Source organism: Pecten maximus, unplaced genomic scaffold (genome assembly GCF_902652985.1).
Source record: "Pecten maximus unplaced genomic scaffold, xPecMax1.1, whole genome shotgun sequence".
Classification (NCBI taxonomy): Eukaryota; Metazoa; Mollusca; class Bivalvia; order Pectinida; family Pectinidae; genus Pecten; species Pecten maximus.
In genome coordinates this window covers 18399-38531 of record NW_022979760.1, presented here as the reverse complement: position 1 = coordinate 38531, position 20133 = coordinate 18399, and the positions used below count along the sequence as shown (strand labels likewise).

The following is a 20133-nucleotide window of genomic DNA, read 5'->3' as shown; positions in this document are numbered from 1 at the left end:
GGCTTCAGTTAAAAAATGTATAAGATAGGGCCCTTTCAGTTGAGGGTATAGATAGGGCTGTCAGAAAAGGGGGTTTTTAAGATTTTTGGCTTTTCGGTTGAAAAGTTTTTAAAAAGATAGGGCCCGTCAGAAAAAGGTTAATAATATGGCTTCTTTAAGGGTTACCCAGAGATGGAGAAAAGTTGAAAATGGGGTTGGAAATTGTAGTTGCATTTGCCGGTTATAAATTTTTCCTTCGGGTAAAGGTTTTTAGATTTGGCTGCCCAAAAAAAGTGTGTATCGGAATGGCGGGCCCAAGGTGACCGGAAATAAGGGAAAAGGGTGTAAAAAAGGGGTATTAGATATGGGGCCCATTTACATGGGTATCAGATATGGCGTCGGGACTTTTTGTTAAGATATGGCTGTCATTGGTTATAGTTTGGCTGTCGGGAGGGGTTTTGTGGTTTCAGGACTGTTTTGGAAATTTGGCTGGGGTTGTGAATTTTAAATGCAAAGTTTGAATGGTATGGCTGTTTTTGGCCCGGGGTTTTAAGATATGGCTTCATTTGAAAAGTGTTTATGGAAATTGGGAGGGCCAATTTGAAAAGGTTTGGTTTAATTGGGGGCAGAAAAATGGTATGATATGGCTTTTTTCCATTGGCTATAAAATGTGGAAAACCGTTGAAAAGTGGTATCAGATATGGCTGTCGGGACGGGGGTTTTAATATGGCTGTTGGTTTGTTAAGTAGGGCCCGCATTAAAGTTAAAATAGGGCTGTCTTTTAAGTGGTTTAAGATATGGGGGGTCGGTTAAAAGGTTCGGGTATGGTTTGTCAGTTACAGGGCGTATAAATTTTCCCTTCATTGGAGTTATAATTGGCTTCGGGAAAGTGGAAATAGATATGGCTGTTTTTTGACGGTAAAAAGGGTATGGCCTCTTTGAAAGGTTTAATTAGATATGGTTCGAAAATTGGGACAGTTTTTTTAAATTGTTAAAATTTTCATTAAAAAGTGTTTGATTGGCTGTCAGGGGAAATACTTGGAAATCGAATTTTGGGTGTAAAGAAAATTTGTATGGGATAGGGGTTTCAGTTAAAATGTGTAAATAGGGCCCGTAAATAAAGGTGTTTTAAGAGGGTTAAAGGAAAAATTTTTTATCAATAGGGTGTCATTTAAAAGGGTTAAAGATAGGGGCCTTGGAAAGAGGGGCCGTTTTAGTTTGGGTTTTGTATTTAAAAGGGGTAAGATATGGCTTTTGGTTGACTTGGTAAAGATATGGTTCAGGACAGTGTGTTTGGATATGGCTGTGGTTAAAGTGGTGTAGTTTCTTTTGGGGGAAAAGGTAAAATTGGTTGTCAGTTGAAAAAGGGGTATAAGATATTCTGTCATTACTTGGGGTTAAATTTTGGCTTAAATGCAGTTTGTTGGATAGGGCCTGTTTTTGACAATTTTATAAGTTTTTGGGGTTTAAATGTGTATAAAAATTAAAATTGGCTGGTTGGACTTTTAGATTGGCCCCTTTTAAAAGGGGTATCGATATGGCGTCATTTAAAAATGTTTAGATAGGTTTGGGTCAGAAAAAATGTGTATAAAGGATAGGGTTTTTAAGTTGCCCGTGTATAAAATTTGGCCTCAAAAAAAAGGGGTTTTTAAGGGGGGTTAGAAAAAGGGGGTGTAAATTTGGACAGTTTTTTATCGGATATGGCCCCGAAAAAGTGTTTAGATATGGTGTATTTAAAGGGTGTTTGAATGGGGGTCATTTGGGCTATATTAAAGTTGGTGTTTTTTACATTTGGGGTATCAGATAGGGTTTCAGGGGGGGGGTGTAATTGGGATACGGCTGTCTTTGGGAAAATTTGCGGTATAAGATTTGTTTTCACTTGTTGTTTTTAAGATTTTGGTTTGTAAATACGGGTTGAAAAAGGTAGGGCCGGGTTTTTGCCCCTGTTTAAGATAGGGTTCTTGGGTTAAGTGGTTGTATTGGATTAAAAATTGGCGTGTTGACATTTGGGGGGAATCTTTTAGGGCCCTTCGTAAAAAGTTTTTTAGAAGGATGGCGTAATTTAAAAATGTTCAGATATGGTTGGGCCCGGGTTATAGATATGGTTTCCTTGGAAAATGTGTTTGGGTTTAATTGGGCCGTAAAAAATTTTTAAATATAGGGGCTTCGAAAAATTTTATAATAGGCTGTCATTTAAAGTTTGGAAAATAGGATTTGGTGTCGGGTTGAAAATTTTGGTATGGGTTTTGGCTTTCAGTTAAACCTTTTGGGTTTTGGAAAGGCCGTCTTTAAAGGGGTTTTAATTTTGTGTCATTAAAATTGTATAGATAGGGCCTGTAGGAAAAGGGGAAATAAGATATGGGGGGTCGTGGGAGTTTTTTGGGATATGGTTCGGTTAAAAGTGTGTATGGGTTAAACGGGTGAAATTTAAAAAACTGTGTTTTAATATGGGTGTCAGTTGAAAATTGTAAAAGATTTTCTGTCATTAAAGTGGGGCAGATATGGCTGTAAATTGGCCCAAGTGTTTTGGATAGGGCCGTAGTAAAATTTTTTAAATAAGGCTTGTCAGAAGGGTTTTTATAAGAATGGCTGTAAATTGGGTTTATCATATGGGCCCTTTTAAAATTTTAAAAGGTATGGTTTTATTTGGGACAGTTTTTGAAAGGAGGGGGCGTCGTTAAAAGGGGTATTAATATGCTGTCATAAAGTGTTAATTATGGCTTTTTCGGGGAAAAAAACCCTGTGAATAAGTATGGTTTTGTTGAGGTGTTTTAAGATATGGGCCCCGGTTAAAATGTTTTGGTAATAGGGGATGTTTTGACAATTGTTTGATATTACTTTTAAAAATTTTTTAAAGAATGGCTGAATTGGAAATGTACGATATCCCTGTCGTAAAGTTTATCAGATAGGGTGTCAGGAAAAATTTTTATAAGATATGGCGTAAATTGGGTTTTATAAAGGTTCCCTTTAAAGTGGTTTTCAGATAGGCTTCAGGGGACATTTTTGTGGGGGAATGGCTGCCCTTTAAAGGGGTATCAGATTTTTTTTTTTTTTTTTTTTTTTTTTTAGGGCTGTTTTTTGCCCTTTGGTATAGATAGGGCTTTCTTGAAAGTGTGTATTTAAAGTTTATGGGTGAAGTAAAGATTTTTGTTTAGGGGTTCAAAAAAAATTTTTGTACCAGTTTTGGCTGTCATTAAAATTGGGTTTTCGATATGGGTCAGAAAATTTGGGGAAAAAGATAGGGCTGTTTTTGCCCCGGTAAGAAAATGGCCTCTTTAAAGGGTTGGGTTTAATGGCTGTAATTTAAAATGTGTATGGGAAGGGGCTGAAATGACATGGTTTTAAGATAGGGCCCGGTCCCCTGGTTTTTTGTTTGGGGCCCTGAGTTAAATTTGGGTTTTAGATAGGGGTTTTGGCAGTTAAAATTTGGGTGTAAAAAGGTTTCTTGGCTGTCATTTAAAAGTGCGCCCCATTTTGACTTACCGGAGGAAAGGCCCAGTGGTAAAAAATTTGGCGTTTTCCCCTTATTCCAGTATCTCCCCCCATAATTTAAAAATTTATTTACCCCCTTTGGTTTTTTTCCCGGGTTTGGGCGGAAAGTAAGGTGAAAGAAATGGGAGAAAGGGAGTAGGGCGCATAAAGGGGTTTCGGGAAAAAAGGGGGTTCCCGAAGTAAAGTGGGAAAAAAGGGTTTGGGCCCCGGGGGAAAGTTTTTTTTGGGGTTGAAGAAAGGGAATTTTAATTGGCGTGTTTGACATTTTAAAAATTTTAAAATTGGATTTGGTTGTCTGAAAAATGTAAAAAGATTTGGTTTTTCGTTGACAGGGGGGAATTGATTTTCTTCCCATTGGGCATATAAGAGGTGGTGTCTTTTGACAGTTGGTATCAGATAGGGTTTTCATTTGACCGTGTGTATTGGTTTAGGGGTTTTTGGGTTGAAAAAAATGTGTATCAGATTTTGGGGGGGCCTTGACATTGTGTTTTATATATGGCTATCATTACAGTGTGAAAAGTATGGCTGTTTTTTGGACCGTTTTTTAAAAATAGGGGTTCTGGTTGAAAGGGTGTAAAAGGATTAGATAGGTTAAGTTGACATTTTGATCTGATATTGCATCGTAAAAGTGAAATTCGGGTAGGGCCCTGTCAGTTAAAAAATTTGGGATCAGATATGGGTCGTAAAGGTGTATAAGAAAAGGGTTGGTCTTTGAAATGTGGAAATGTAAGAAAAACACAACGTCTTTACCATGTATTTAAAGTAAAAAAATTTCAGAAGGACTAAATCCCATGGGCCCTATAAAATTGTACAACCATTGAATTGCACTCTTTTTAACCAACCCTTTATCAACTGCAGCAATTGGGGACTTTTAAGGGATTTTTCGTAGTCTTATACGGTATCCAGATGCTTTTTTATTTGTTATACCCCCGCAACGAAGTGGGGGGGGGGGGGGGGTGGGGGGTGGGGGTGAAACGGGAAATCGGGTTTGGGTCCGCCCGCCCGGGCCGTCGTAGACCCCTTTTTTTCCGGACAACCCCTCCAAAACCCGTGGGTGATTCCAAAAAACTTCACACACATATTAAGTTTTGTGTAGATGTGCTTTCCCCATTTTTTTTTTCTCAAAATTAGGGTTGTATGGCAACTGGTCCTAAAACAGGTTTCGTAAAAGAACGTAACTTTAATTTTGTCCGGCAGCTCCTCCAAAACCAAAGGGCTGTTTTCATTGAAACCTCCCCCAAAAATAAAAGGGCCCCAGTGAGATGTGCACTCATTTTTTTTTCCAAAAATTTTAGGGTCCCTAGGGAAAAACTGGTCACTTTTTTTGGGGTTATTCTTTTTGACCTCAATTAACAGTTCCAATTCACCTTAACTCGTGAAAATTTTAGGGGGTATTAGTTTAAACCATCCTGGTGACGTTCTAGTTATACCAAGATGGGCCGGGAAAACCCTATCACTTTGACTTTTAGTTTAATTTTGGGGGTAGGGCCCTTGCATGTAATTTACAAAAACTATCAATCGTCTCGACTTTATACGGGAAAAAAATCGGTAACGTATTTATTTTTAAAACCCTCGAAACAATGCGGGGGCGATCCCCGCCCGTGGCGAACCCCTCGCAGGGTGATTTTAATCCCCCCCGCTGACCCCGCTCGTCGCTCCCGAGGGTTTGAGTTTCAAAAAACCCCTCCCAGACTGTATTCTCATTAAGAGCCTTTCCCATACTAATAATTCCCTCTAGAAAACCCTTTCCTATAAATATATCTCCCATTTTAAGAACCTTTTCTTACTGTATATCTCCCCCTAAAACTTTTTTTCCCATTTCTGATTCTCCCCTCTAAGGGCTCTTTTATACCGTATACTCCCAATTTAAAACTCCCTTTTCTTACTGGGAATTCCCCCCCCAAGAATCTTTTCTATACTAATATCCCCATCTAAGGGGCTCTTTGTCATTAAAAAAAATTCTTTCCCCCCCCAAGACTCTTTTCTATAATGTATACCCCCAAAAAGGAAAATTTTCTAACTATATATCTCCCGATCTAAGAACCGGGGCTATAAGATAAACTCCCCTCTAAGAAACCCCTTTTCTTACTTGGGATTTTCTCCCACTAAAAAACCCTTTTCTTTATGTATATCCCCATCTAAGAAACCCTTGGGCTTTTAATGTATATCTCCCATCTAAAAACCCTTTTTCTATACGGGAATCTGCCATTAAGAAAACCCTTTTCCCTTTCTGGAATCCCCATCTAAGAACCCCTCTATACCTATATTCCCCTTTTAAGAACCTTGTCTATATTTTATACTCCCACTAAGCCCTTTTCTTTTCTGTATATCTCCCAAAATTTAAAAATTTGGGCTATATTGGGAATCCCCATCAAAACCTTGGGCTATCGTATATTGCCATCTAAGAACCTTGTCATTTCGGGTTTTTCCCCCCCCAAGAAACCTTGTTAAAAACCGTATAACTCCCCATCTAAGAACCCTTGGGCCTATTTTATTTTCTCCCATCTAAGAACCTTGTCTATAGGGAATCTCCCCTCTAAGAACCTGTCATTTTTGTATACTCCCAAAACCAAGAACCTTGGGCTTTTACTGTATATCTCCAATCTAAGAACCCCTTTCCAAACCCTCCCGCCCCGAAAAAAAATTTAAAAATTTTTCTGTTGTAACAAATGGGTTTTTTTATTAAGCCCAGGCTTTTTTCCCTTTGGGGGTTTTACATAAATTTTGGGTTTCCCCCAAACTAATAAGGGTTCTCCTTGGCCCTTGACAACAAAAAATTAGAAATTATGTGTGGGGTCCTTTACAAAAATAAATTGCACAAAAAATTTACCAACAAAAAATTTATAAAAACAAGGTGAAAAGGGGGTGGGTTTTTAAAAAAAATAATGCCCACGGGTAAATCCGATGTTATTACCCAAAAAACATTTAAAAAAATTTTAAAGGGATTTTTTGGAAAAAGAAGGGTTTAAAGAAAATTATTTTTTTTTTTCCGGAAATTGACGAAATACTTTCTTTTTTTGGTTTTGGGCCAAAAAGGGGCGCGGAAGATTAAGCTGTTTTTTTAGATAAAGGGAAAAGGGGGAATTTTAAGAAAAGGAAACAAAATTTTTTTGGCAAGCGAAAAACTTTTTGTTCCCAAAAAAAGGGTATTTTACAAAGGTGGGGTTTTTTCCTTTTCAAAGATTAAATTTTTTTATTGGGAAAATTTTTGGATTTTTTAAATTGCAAAATTACCCGCCGTTTTAAAAAAACCCCAAAAATTTAAATTAAAGCCGAATTTTTTAAAATTATTTCTTTTTTAAATGAAAAAAAAAGGATGGTTTTTCCCGAATCAAAGCTCGTTAAAGACACCCCAAAAATTTTTTTTTTTAACCCCTTATTTTTTGAACGGCTTTGGCCAATGCCATTTTAATTAGTTTTCGTTAATTATTTCCAAGCAGTTTACATATTAAACCCACCGATTTCAATTGGCCCGGGTTTATTTTTAAAATTTTTTTTGGTTGAATAAAATTTTTAAAAACTTTTTCGTTCCTTTAAAAACCAAAAAGTACCAACCAACTTTTTTAATTTTTTCTTTTTTTTTTTTTAAATTTTTTATTTTTATGCAAAAAGGCCTTTGACCAAAAAGCCCAAAGGGGGTTCGGGGTTAGCTGTTTAAAGGAAACCCCGATTTAGACTTTAACCTTCGAAAAGAAAAAGGCCACCCCCGAGGCGGAAACGGACTCCCATTCATAAAAAAACTTTGACCCGGTTTTAAACCCAAAATTTTTTTGGTTTCGACTTTTTTTTTGGGTTTTCAAAAAATAAATTTTTTAAAAACTTTTTCTTTCCCGGGGGAAATTAAAATTTAAACGGCCCAAAACTCCCTTTTTCCCCTTTTTGGTTTATGGGGGAACTTTCCTTTTTTTTTTCTTGGGTTTTGTCCAATAAAATTGACCCTTTATTAGCGGGGACTTTTTGGGGGTTGCGATTTAAAAAAAAAAAGAGGGTTTTAATAACCGGGGAAAAAAAAAAAAATGTTAAAAATCCCCCAAACAACCAAAAAATTTCCCCTTTTAAAAAACTTTTTTATTTCCAAGTTTCTTGGGGGAACCCAAAATTTGAGGCCCCCGAATTTAAAATTTTTTTAAAAAATACAAATTTATTTAAAAAGGTTTTTTCTAAAGGAAAAAAAAATGTATGGAATATTAAAGGGCAAATCCCTTAAAGAGTGCCGAAGACACTTGGGGAATTGCAGTTCCCCGCGAGGTCTCAAAATTAGATCCAAAATTTTTCGGGATTTTTGGCGGGTTTCATTAAATAATTTTTTAAAAAAAGGTTTTAAAAACTTTTTCCAGCGGTTTAATAATTGGGGGAAAATAAAATTAAAATTCAAATTTCCCAAAACGCCCGTGGAAAAAAATCTTTTTTATTAGGGCCAAAAATTTTTTGGAAAATCTTCCAACCTTTTTAAATTTTCCCCGCCCCCTAAAAAAAACAAAAAACTTTTTCCTACCCAAAATAAATAGCAAAAGCATTAAGGGTTTTAACCCCAAAAAAAGAAAAACCCAAAAAAAAACCCAAAAACAAGGACTTTTGGGAAAGGAACTTTCCCACCAAAAGGAAATTTGGGAAAACCGTTTGTTAAAAAAAATCGAAAAAAGGCTCTAATAAAAAAAGGGTTAAGAAAAAAGGTTTTGTTGATACCGGAAAGGAAAATGTTTTCCCCAAAAAACCAATTTTAAAACAATAAAGAATTTAAATTTTTAAAGGGGGAAGGAAGCCGGTTCGGTTTGATTTTCCTAATAAATTTTGACCTGTAAAAAATTTTCCGGGTGGGAAAACCGGGCCAATTTGAAAAAAAAAAGAACAAACCCAAAAAAATAAAAAATTTTCAAACCAATTTTTGTTTAAATTTAAAATGTGGAAAAGGGGTTTTCCAAAAAGGTTTTAAAAACAAAAAAATTAATCCCCAAAAAAATTGGGGTTTTAAAAAAGTTTTAAAAAAGGAAAAGGCAAAATTTTTAAAGGAAATTTCCTGGGAAGGGGAAAAATTTTTATTTCCTTTTTTCCAATTTAAATTTTTTGAAAACCAAAAAACCATAAATTTCCAAGAAAAACTTTTTTTTTTTATTTAAAAATTTTGAAAAACCCAAACTAAGGAAAAATTTTTTAATTTTCCCTTTAAAACTAATTTAAAGATACTCATTTTAGAATATCACTATTATAATCTTGGAATGTTACATGTTTTTATACTATCACATATTTTGATAGGAATAACACTATTATAATCATATTGTAACGTTACACGACGGACAGATTTGAAATTAACAAACATTCAAAGAAAACTTAAAACAGACATGTTAATATACATGTACACAGTTGGAACAAATTCACAAATTTATTATTGAAGAAGTTCGGGGGCTGTGTCGACGTAGGATATGATATCAATAGTTCTCCAGTCTCTGTTTCAGAAGGACATCCTGGGTCAGGTTCGTTTGGTTCCTGCAGCACGACGTTAAGTTTAGTTATCTCATAAGTAGCCTGTGTGTGATTGAATGTCCAGATAATGGTGAAGATGTTGGGATGTGCGTGGTGTATAATCTTTTTGAGTTTCCCGTGAGCTTCTAAGTGGTTGCTCGTCCTAGGTGGTTGTCGTAGTGGTTCCGAACGGAATTTGTGCCATTTCGTCTTTTCGCCCCGAAAAGACGAAAGAAAAGACGACAAGTCATACGCGAAAAGACGAAATTAATGCACGCTAATTAGCGACCTTAATTCTCGTCTTTTCGGGTTTAAAAATCTCGTCTTTTATTCTTTTCGCCCCGAAAAGACGAAAATTAACAAACCTTAATTCTCGTCTTTTTGCTCCGAAAACACGAAATTTAACAAACCTTAATTCTCATCTTTTCGTTTTTTCGGGGCGAAAAGACGAGAATTAAGGTTTGTTAAATATCGTGTTTTCGGGGCGAAAAGACGAAATAACGAAATGGCACAAATCAGCCACCGTAGGTTACACAGCTCATCATTTTTACTGATCTCGATCAGTTAAGTGAGCGGTGTACAACGTGAGCGGTATTTACGTATCAACATCATTATCTTCAGTCTTCTTAATTGGTATCAGAGAGGTATTCAAATGAGAAAAAAAGAACCGCTTGATTATAACTTGTAATTTAACACAAAGAAAAGTATTTGATATACGTTTTAGTTTGATGAAATTGGTAATGACAGAATTATTACTTTAAAAAATCATAATTAATTTCAATAAATTACTAATTGATATTAATTTCAATGAATTATTAATTAATATTTATTGTAATGAAATATTACTTAATATTACTGTTTATACCGGTAGGTAATTTTGAAACATCTTTTTGTGCAGTATTTATTCATTGAATATTGACCTTTGATTTTGATGAGAAATACAATGAAATCTACTGGTAACATACACATGTAAAATACAGGTGACTTAAGTGACTTCACCAGACTATAGTTACTGTACAAACATAGTCAGTAGGGTGTTATTTCAACTTGATGTAGGCGTTCAGGGAATCAGCCGAGAAATACACGATACGTACAGCGAACCGTACAGTCTACTTCGACTTGGAAAAACGAAAGATCAAATACAGTGTATGATGCATGTGCTAGAAATGCTGGTGTGTATTCCACACGATAAGATATGTGGTTCCTGTAACGAAGTATATGATGACGAAATAAAACATTTAGTCACGCGGTGTCAGCCTACAGGAGTAAATAAGGGACAGTTTTCCTATTGAACTTTATATACATTTGTCCGACTTTTTGGTTTGTTTTTGTTTAACGTCCTATTAACAGCCAGGGTCATTTAAGGACGTGCCAGGTTTTGGAGGTGGAGGAAAGCCGGGGAATCCGGAAAAATACCACCGGCCTACGGTCAGTACCTGACAACTACCCCACGTAGGTTTCGAACTCGCAACCCAGAGGTGGAGGGCTAGTGTTAAAGTGTCGGGACATCTTAACCACTCGGCCACCGAGGCCCCTTTTGTCCGACTTACCTGAAGAACAAATGTTAAATGTGTTGCTCGGTAAGACGTCTGTTAGACACGAGAACATTGACATTTCAGATGATGTTCGGAAGGATCTAACGTGTCTAGGAGTACGTTTCTTATGTACATGTATGTGTATCCCAACGCAGGTAGAACGTGTGATAATTTAGAACAAGTATACCAAATACATGTACAATGTAGTTATGTTAAATGGCGATGTTAAATGGCGACAAACAGAACTGTACAATAGACATTCTACAATAGATTTCTGATTTAGCCTGGATATATTAATTCAACATCGTCATACCATTTTATACAGATGTAGAAAGTAAATTACTTAACTTGAAGTAATCTTATAATGAAGATCACTAACACTGTGAATGTACATATATGTAGCTAATTAGGTATAAAGTATAGATAAGTATTTTGAGTAACTTAAACGAAATGTATTTTATGATTGTAATATCTATTATATATCTCTCAAATTTGAGGAATACAAGAGACGATGATGATGACTCCAGAGATCTAGGAATAATCCAAGAGCAACTTCAAATCTTTAAATTATGGTGGGTGATTCGTGCCATTTCGTTATTTCGTCTTTTCGCCCCGAAAACACGAAATTTAACAAACCTTAATTCTCGTGTTTTCGGGGCGAAAAGACGAGAATTAAGGTTTGTTAATTTTCGTGTTTTCGGGGCGAAAAGACGAGAATTAAGGTTTGTTAAATTTTGTGCTTTCGGGGCGAAAAGACGAGATTTTTAAACCCGAAACGACGAAAATTAAGGTCACTTACTAGCGTGCATTAATTGCGTCTTTTCGTGGCGTATGTTAATTCTCGTCTTTTCGGAGCGAAAAGACGAAAGAACGAGAATTTAGATATTTCATTTTCGTCTTTTCGGGCCGAAAGACGAAATAAAGAAATGGCACAAATCAGCCACCGTAATTTAGAGATTTGAAGTTGAAAGAAACTAATATGTATAATGTATAACAATGGATGGTCGGATGGTACATTAGATTGTTCACTCGCCTTTCACAAGTCGACCGGGGTTCGATCTCCCGATCGGACGTGAAAAGGTATGAGGTCACCTGCGCGACCCCGTGGGTTTTCTCCGGGTAATCCAGTGACCCCCGTGTGCTAACTTCCGGGCTAATATGAGTAATTGATATAGGTAAAATTACTTGTTTCATAACTGTTGTAATCAAATATAATGAATGGTTATGTGTAACAAAGAACACAATTTAGTATCAAATGGACAAAATCCTTTAACCTTTCGTAAAAATCAGTTGTTATAACTTTAAGTGGGTAATTAGAGAAAAAAAACCCAATAATTTGGTTTCTCTGTTGACATTTCCCTATTACTACTGAGATCATGGCTGTCTCAAACACCTTAACATCTGTCGTCATCATTAGCAGGCCACCCGTTGCTACCACTGACAGGCCACCGGTCGCCACCACTAGCAGGCCACGCATCGCCACCACTGACAGGCCACACCTCATCACCACTGGTAGCACATCAGTCGCACCCGCAAGCAGGCCATCCGTCGCCATCACTAGTAGGCCACCAATCAGCACCATTAGCAGGCCACCCGTTTCTTCCCACTGACAGGCTACCGGTCGCCACCACTAGCAGTCCATCCATCGCCACCACTAGTACTGGCAGGCCACCCATCGCAACCACTAGCATGCCACCCTTCGCCATCACTTGCATGCCACCACTAGCAGGTCACCCGTCGTCACCACAGGTAGGTCACCCAACGCCAGCACTAGTACTGACAGGCCACCCGTCGTCATCACTAGCATGCCACCCTTCGCCATCACTTGAATGCCACCCGTTGCCATCACTAGAACTGGCAGGCCATCCGTTGCCACCACTAGCATGCCACATGTCACCACCACAAGCAGGCCACCCATCACCACCACTAGTACTGGCAGGCAACACGTCGCCATCACAAGCAGGCCACCCATCACCACTACTAGTACTGACAGGCCACCCGTCGCCATCACTAGCATACCACCCGTCACCATCACTAGCATGCCACCCGTTGCCACCAATAGCAGACAACCCATCGCCATCACTAGTACTGGCCGGTCACCAGTCGCCATCACTAGCAGGCCAGCCACTGCCACCACTATTACTGGTAGGCCACCCGTTGCCACCACTAGTAGGCCAACCGTTTCCACCACTAGTACTAGGCCACCCGTTGCCACCACTAGCATGCCACATGTCAACACCACTAGCTGGCCACCTATCACCACCACTAGTACTGGCAGGTCACCCGTCATCACCACTAGTACTGACAAGCCACCCGTTATCACCAATAGTACTTGCAGCCCACCCGTCATCACCACTAGTACTGACAGGCCAACCGTCGCCATCACTACCTTGCCAACCGTCGCCACCACTAGCAAGCCACCTATCATCACCACTAGTACTGGCAGGCCACCCTTCATCACCACTAGTACTGGCAGGCCACCCTTCATCACCACTAGTACTGGCAGGCCAACCTTCATCACCACTAGTACTGGCATGCCACCAGTCGCCATCACTAGCATGCCACCAATCACATTTTCTAGCATGCCACTCGTTACCATCACTAGCATGCCCACCCGTCGCCATCACTAGCATGCCACCCGTCACCATCATTAGCATGCCACCAGTCGCCAACACTAGAATTCCAGTTGCCACCACCACTAGCATGCCATTGGTTTCCAACACTAGTAGGCCACCCGTTTCCACCACTAGCATGCCACATGTCACCACCACTAGCAGGCCACCCATCACCACCACTAGTACTGGCAGGCAACACGTCGCCATCACAAGCAGGCCACCCATCACCACTACTAGTACTGACAGGCCACCCGTCGCCATCACTAGCATGCCACCCGTTGCCACCAATAGCAGACAACCCATCGCCATCACTAGTACTGGCCGGTCACCAGTCGCCATCACTAGCAGGCCAGCCACTGCCACCACTATTACTGGCAGGCCACCCGTTACCACCACTAGCATGCCACATGTCACCACCACTAGCAGGCCACCTATCACCACCAATAGTACTGGCAGGCCACCCGTCGCCATCACAAGCAGGCCACCCTAGTACTGGCAGGCCAACCGTCGCCATCACAAGCAGACCACCCTAGTACTGCCAGGCCACCTGTCGCCATCACTAGCATGCCACCCGTCACCATTATTAGCATGCCACCTGTCACCACCACTAGAATGCCACTTGTCACCACCACTAGCACGCCACTGGTTGCCACCACTAGTAGGCCAACCGTTTCCACCACTAGTACTAGGCCAAGTGTTGCCACCACTAGCATGCCACATGTCACCACCACTATCTGGCCACCCATCACCACCACTAGTACTAGCAGGTCACCTGTCATCACCACTAGTACTGGCAGGCCACCCTTCATCACCACTAGTACTGGCAGGCCACCCTTCATCACCACTAGTACTGGCAGGCCAACCTTCATCACCACTAGTACTGGCATGCCACCAGTCGCCATCACTAGCATGCCACCAATCACCTTTTCTAGCATGCCACTCGTTACCATCACTAGCATGCCCACCCGTCGCCATCACTAGCATGCCACCCGTCACCATCATTAGCATGCCACCAGTCGCCAACACTAGAATTCCAGTTGCCACCACCACTAGCATGCCATTGGTTTCCAACACTAGTAGGCCACCCGTTTCCACCACTAGCATGCCACATGTCACCACCACTAGCAGGCCACCCATCACCACCACTAGTACTGGCAGGCAACACGTCGCCATCACAAGCAGGCCACCCATCACCACTACTAGTACTGACAGGCCACCCGTCGCCATCACTAGCATACCACCCGTCACCATCACTAGCATGCCACCCGTTGCCACCAATAGCAGACAACCCATCGCCATCACTAGTACTGGCCGGTCACCAGTCGCCATCACTAGCAGGCCAGCCACTGCCACCACTATTACTGGCAGGCCACCCGTTACCACCACTAGCATGCCACATGTCACCACCACTAGCAGGCCACCTATCACCACCACTAGTACTGGCAGGCCACCCGTCGCCATTACAAGCAGGCCACCCTAGTACTGGCAGGCCAACCGACCCCATCACAAGCAGACCACCCTAGTACTGCCAGGCCACCTGTCGCCATCACTAGCATGCCACCCGTCACCATCATTAGCATGTCACCTGTCACCACCACTAGAATGCCACTTGTCACCACCACTAGCATGCCACTGGTTGCCACCACTAGTAGGCCAACCGTTTCCACCACTAGTACTAGGCCAAGTGTTGCCACCACTAGCATGCCACATGACACCACCACTATCTGGCCACCCATCACCACCACTAGTACTTGCAGGTCACCTGTCATCACCAATAGTACTTGGAGGCCACCCGTCATCACCACTAGTACCGAGAGGCCAACCGTCGCCATCACTACCATGCCAACCGTCGCCACCACTAGCAGACCACCTATCATCACCACTTGTACTGGCAGTCCACCCTTCATCACCACTAGTACTAGCATGCCACCTGTCACCGTCACTGGCATGCCACTAGTCGCCATCACTAGCATGCCAACAATCACCTTTTCTAGCATGCCACTCGTTACCATCACTAGCATGCCACCCATCGCCATCACTAGCATGCCACCAGTTGCCAACACTAGTAGGCCACCCGTTGCTAACACTAGTAGGTCACCCGTTTCCACCACTAGCATGCTACATGTCACCAACACTAGCAGGCCACCCATTACCACTAATAGTACTTGCAGGCCAACCGTTGCCATCACTAGCATGCCAACCGTCGCCATCACTTGCATGCCACTGGTTGCCAACACTAGAGTCCACCCGTTCCCAACACTAGTACGCCACCCACTGCCACCACTAGTACTAGCAGGCTACCTGTTACCACCACTAGCAGGCCACCCGTCACTATCACTAGCCCTTCACCTGTCACCACCACTAGAATGCCACTGGTTGCCAACACTAGTAGGTTAGCCTTTGACACCACTAGTACTGGCAGGCCACCCGTCATCACCACTAGCACAGGCATGCCACCTGTCACCATCACTAGCATGCCATCAGTCGCCATCACTAGCAGGCCAGCCACTGCCACCACTATTACTGGCAGGCCACCCGTTACCACCACTAGCATGCCACATGTCACCACCACTAGCAGGCCACCTATCACCACCACTAGTACTGGCAGGCCACCCGTCGCCATTACAAGCAGGCCACCCTAGTACTGGCAGGCCAACCGTCGCCATCACAAGCAGACCACCCTAGTACTGCCAGGCTACCTGTCGCCGTCACTAGCATGCCACCCGTCACCATCATTAGCATGTCACCTGTCACCACCACTAGAATGCCACTTGTCACCACCACTAGCATGCTACTGGTTGCCACCACTAGTAGGCCAACCGTTGCCGCCCCTAGTACTAGCAGGCCCCCCGTTGTCACCACTAGCATGCCACATGTTACCACCACTAGTTGGCCAACCGTTGACACCACTAGCACTGGCAAGCCACCTGTCGCCATCACTAGCATGCCACCAGTCACCATCACTAGCATGCCATTCGTTACCATCACTAGCATGGCACTTGTCACCAACACTAGCATGCCACTGGTTGCCACCACTAGTAGGCCAACCGTTTCCACCACTAGTACTAGGCCACACGTTGCCACCACTAGCATGCCACATGTCAACATCACTAGCTGGTCACCCATCACCACCACTAGTACTGGCAGGTCACCCGTCATCACCACTAGTACTGACAAGCCACCCGTCATCACCAATTGTACTTGCAGGCCACCCGTCATCACCACTAGTACTGACAGGCCAACCGTCGCCATCACTACCTTGCCAACCGTCGCCACCACTAGCAGGCCACCTATCATCACCACTAGTACTAGCAGGCCACCCTTCATCACCACTAGTACTGGCAGGCCACCCTTCATCACCACTAGTACTTGCAGGCCACCCGTCATCACCACTAGTACTGACAGGCCAACCGTCGCCATCACTACCTTGCCAACCGTCGCCACCACTAGCAGGCCACCTATCATCACCACTAGTACTAGCAGGCCACCCTTCATCACCACTAGTACTAGCATGCCACCAGTCGCCATCACTAGCATGCCACCAGTCGCCATCACTAGCATGCCAACAATCACCTTTTCTAGCGTGCCACTCGTTACCATCACTAGCATGCCACCCGTTGCCACCAATAGCAGACAACCCGTCATGCCACCGGTTGCCAACACTAGTAGGCCACCCGTTTCCACCACTAGCATGCCACATGACACCAACACTAGCAGGCCACCCATTACCACTAATAGTACTTGCAGGCCAACCGTTGCCATCACTAGCATGCCAACCGTCGCCATCACTTGCATGCCACTGGTTGCCAACACTAGAGTCCACCCGTTCCCAACACTAGTACGCCACCCACTGCCACCACTAGTACTAGCAGGCTACCCGTTACCACCACTAGCAGGCCACCCGTCACTATCACTAGCCCTTCACCTGTCACCACCACTAGAATGCCACTGGTTGCCAACACTAGTAGGTTAGCCTTTGACACCACTAGTACTGGCAGGCCACCCGTCATCACCACTAGCACAGGCATGCCACCTGTCACCATCACTAGCATGCCATCAGTCGCCATCACTAGCAGGCCAGCCACTGCCACCACTATTACTGGCAGGCCACCCGTTACCACCACTAGCATGCCACATGTCACCACCACTAGCAGGCCACCTATCACCACCACTAGTACTGGCAGGCCACCCGTCGCCATCACAAGCAGGCCACCCTAGTACTGGCAGGCCAACCGTCGCCATCACAAGCAGACCACCCTAGTACTGCCAGGCTACCTGTCGCCGTCACTAGCATGCCACCCGTCACCATCATTAGCATGTCACCTGTCACCATCACTAGAATGCCACTTGTCACAACCACTAGCATGCCACTGGTAGGCCAACCGTTGCCGCCCCTAGTACTAGCAGGCCCCCCGTTGTCACCACTAGCATGCCACATGTTGCCACCACTAGTTGGCCAACCGTTGACACCACTAGCACTGGCAAGCCACCTGTCGCCATCACTAGCATGCCACCAGTCACCATCACTAGCATGCCATTCGTTACCATCACTAGCATGGCACTTGTCACCAACACTAGCATGCCACTGGTTGCCACCACTAGTAGGCCAACCGTTTCCACCACTAGTGCTAGGCCACACGTTGCCACCACTAGCATGCCACATGTCAACATCACTAGCTGGTCACCCATCACCACCACTAGTACTGGCAGGTCACCCGTCATCACCACTAGTACTGACAAGCCACCCGTCATCACCAATAGTACTTGCAGGCCACCCGTCATCACCACTAGTACTGACAGGCCAACCGTCGCCATCCCTACCTTGCCAACCGTCGCCACCACTAGCAGGCCACCTATCATCACCACTAGTACTAGCAGGCCACCCTTCATCACCACTAGTACTGGCAGGCCACCCTTCATCACCACTAGTACTGGCAAGCCACCTGTCGCCGTCACTGGCATGCCACCAGTCGCCATCACTAGCATGCCACCAGTCGCCAGCACTAGCATGCCACCAGTCGCCATCACTAGCATGCCACCAATCACATTTTCTAGCGTGCCACTCGTTACCATCACTAGCATGCCACCCGTTACCACCAATAGCAGACAACCCGTCATGCCACCGGTTGCCAACACTAGTAGGCCACCCGTTTCCACCACTAGCATGCCACATGACATCGCCACTAGCATGCCACTGGTTGCCACCACTAGTAAGCCAAACGTTTCCACCACTAGTACTAGGCCAAGTGTTGCCACCACTAGCATGCCACATGTCACCACCACTAGCAGGCCACCTATCACCACCACTAGTACTGGCAGGCCACCCGTCGCCATCACAAGCAGGCCACCCTAGTACTGGCAGGCCAACCGTCGCCATCACAAGCAGACCACTCTAGTACTGCCAGGCTACCTGTCGCCGTCACTAGCATGCCACCCGTCACCATCATTAGCATGTCACCTGTCACCATCACTAGAATGCCACTTGTCACCACCACTAGCATGCCACTGGTAGGCCAACCGTTGCCGCCCCTAGTACTAGCAGGCCCCCCGTTGTCACCACTAGCATGCCACATGTTGCCACCACTAGTTGGCCAACCGTTGACACCACTAGCACTGGCAAGCCACCTGTCGCCATCACTAGCATGCCACCAGTCACCATCACTAGCATGCCATTCGTTACCATCACTAGCATGGCACTTGTCACCAACACTAGCATGCCACTGGTTGCCACCACTAGTAGGCCAACCGTTTCCACCACTAGTACTAGGCCACACGTTGCCACCACTAGCATGCCACATGTCAACATCACTAGCTGGTCACCCATCACCACCACTAGTACTGGCAGGTCACCCGTCATCACCACTAGTACTGACAAGCCACCCGTCATCACCAATAGTACTTGCAGGCCACCCGTCATCACCACTAGTACTGACAGGCCAACCGTCGCCATCACTACCTTGCCAACCGTCGCCACCACTAGCAGGCCACCTATCATCACCACTAGTACTAGCAGGCCACCCTTCATCACCACTAGTACTGGCAGGCCACCCTTCATCACCACTAGTACTGGCAAGCCACCTGTCGCCGTCACTGGCATGCCACCAGTCGCCATCACTAGCATGCCACCAGTCGCCATCACTAGCATGCCACCAGTCGCCATCACTAGCATGCCACCAATCACATTTTCTAGCGTGCCACTCGTTACCATCACTAGCATGCCACCCGTTACCACCAATAGCAGACAACCCGTCATGCCACCGGTTGCCAACACTAGTAGGCCACCCGTTTCCACCACTAGCATGCCACATGACATCGCCACTAGCATGCCACTGGTTGCCACCACTAGTAAGCCAAACGTTTCCACCACTAGTACTAGGCCAAGTGTTGCCACCACTAGCATGCCACATGTCACCACCACTAGCTGGCCACCCATCACCACCACTAGTACTGGCATGCCACCTGTCGCCATCACTAGCATGCCACCAGTTACCATCACTAGCATGCTACCAGTCACCATCACTAGCATGCAACTCGTTACCATCACTAGCATGCCACCTGTCACCACCACTTGAATGCCACTTGTCACCACCACTAGCATGCCACTGGTTGCCACCACTAGTAGGCCAACCGCTTCCACCACTAGTACTAGGCCAAGTGTTGCCACCACTAGCATGGCACATGTCACCACCACTAACTGGCCACCCATCACCACCACTAGTACTGGCAGGTCACCTGTCATCACCAATAGTACTTGCAAGCCACCCGTCATCACCACTAGTACTGACAGGCCAACCGTCGCCATCACTACCATGCCAACCGTCGCCACCACTAGCAGACCACCTATCATCACCACTAGTACCGACAGGCCAACCGTCGCCACCACTAGCAGTCCACCCTTCATCACCACTAGTACTGGCAGTCCACCCTTCATCACCACTAGTACTAGCATGCCATCTGTCACCGTCACTGGCATGCCACCATTCGCCATCACTAGCATGCCACCTATCACCTTTTCTAGCATGCCACTCGTTAACATCACTAGCATGCCACCC

The 20133-nt window shown here is 44.3% G+C and overlaps 1 protein-coding gene across 1 annotated transcript; it reads left to right on the top strand.

Annotated features, from left to right (window-relative positions):
* Window positions 1-13097: 13097 nt before the first annotated feature.
* On the top strand, window positions 13098-13571 carry LOC117319171 (mucin-2-like). Its single transcript, XM_033874009.1, has one exon. The coding sequence runs from the start codon at window positions 13098-13100 to the stop codon at window positions 13569-13571; it is 474 nt and encodes a 157-aa protein (XP_033729900.1).
* Window positions 13572-20133: the final 6562 nt, after the last annotated feature.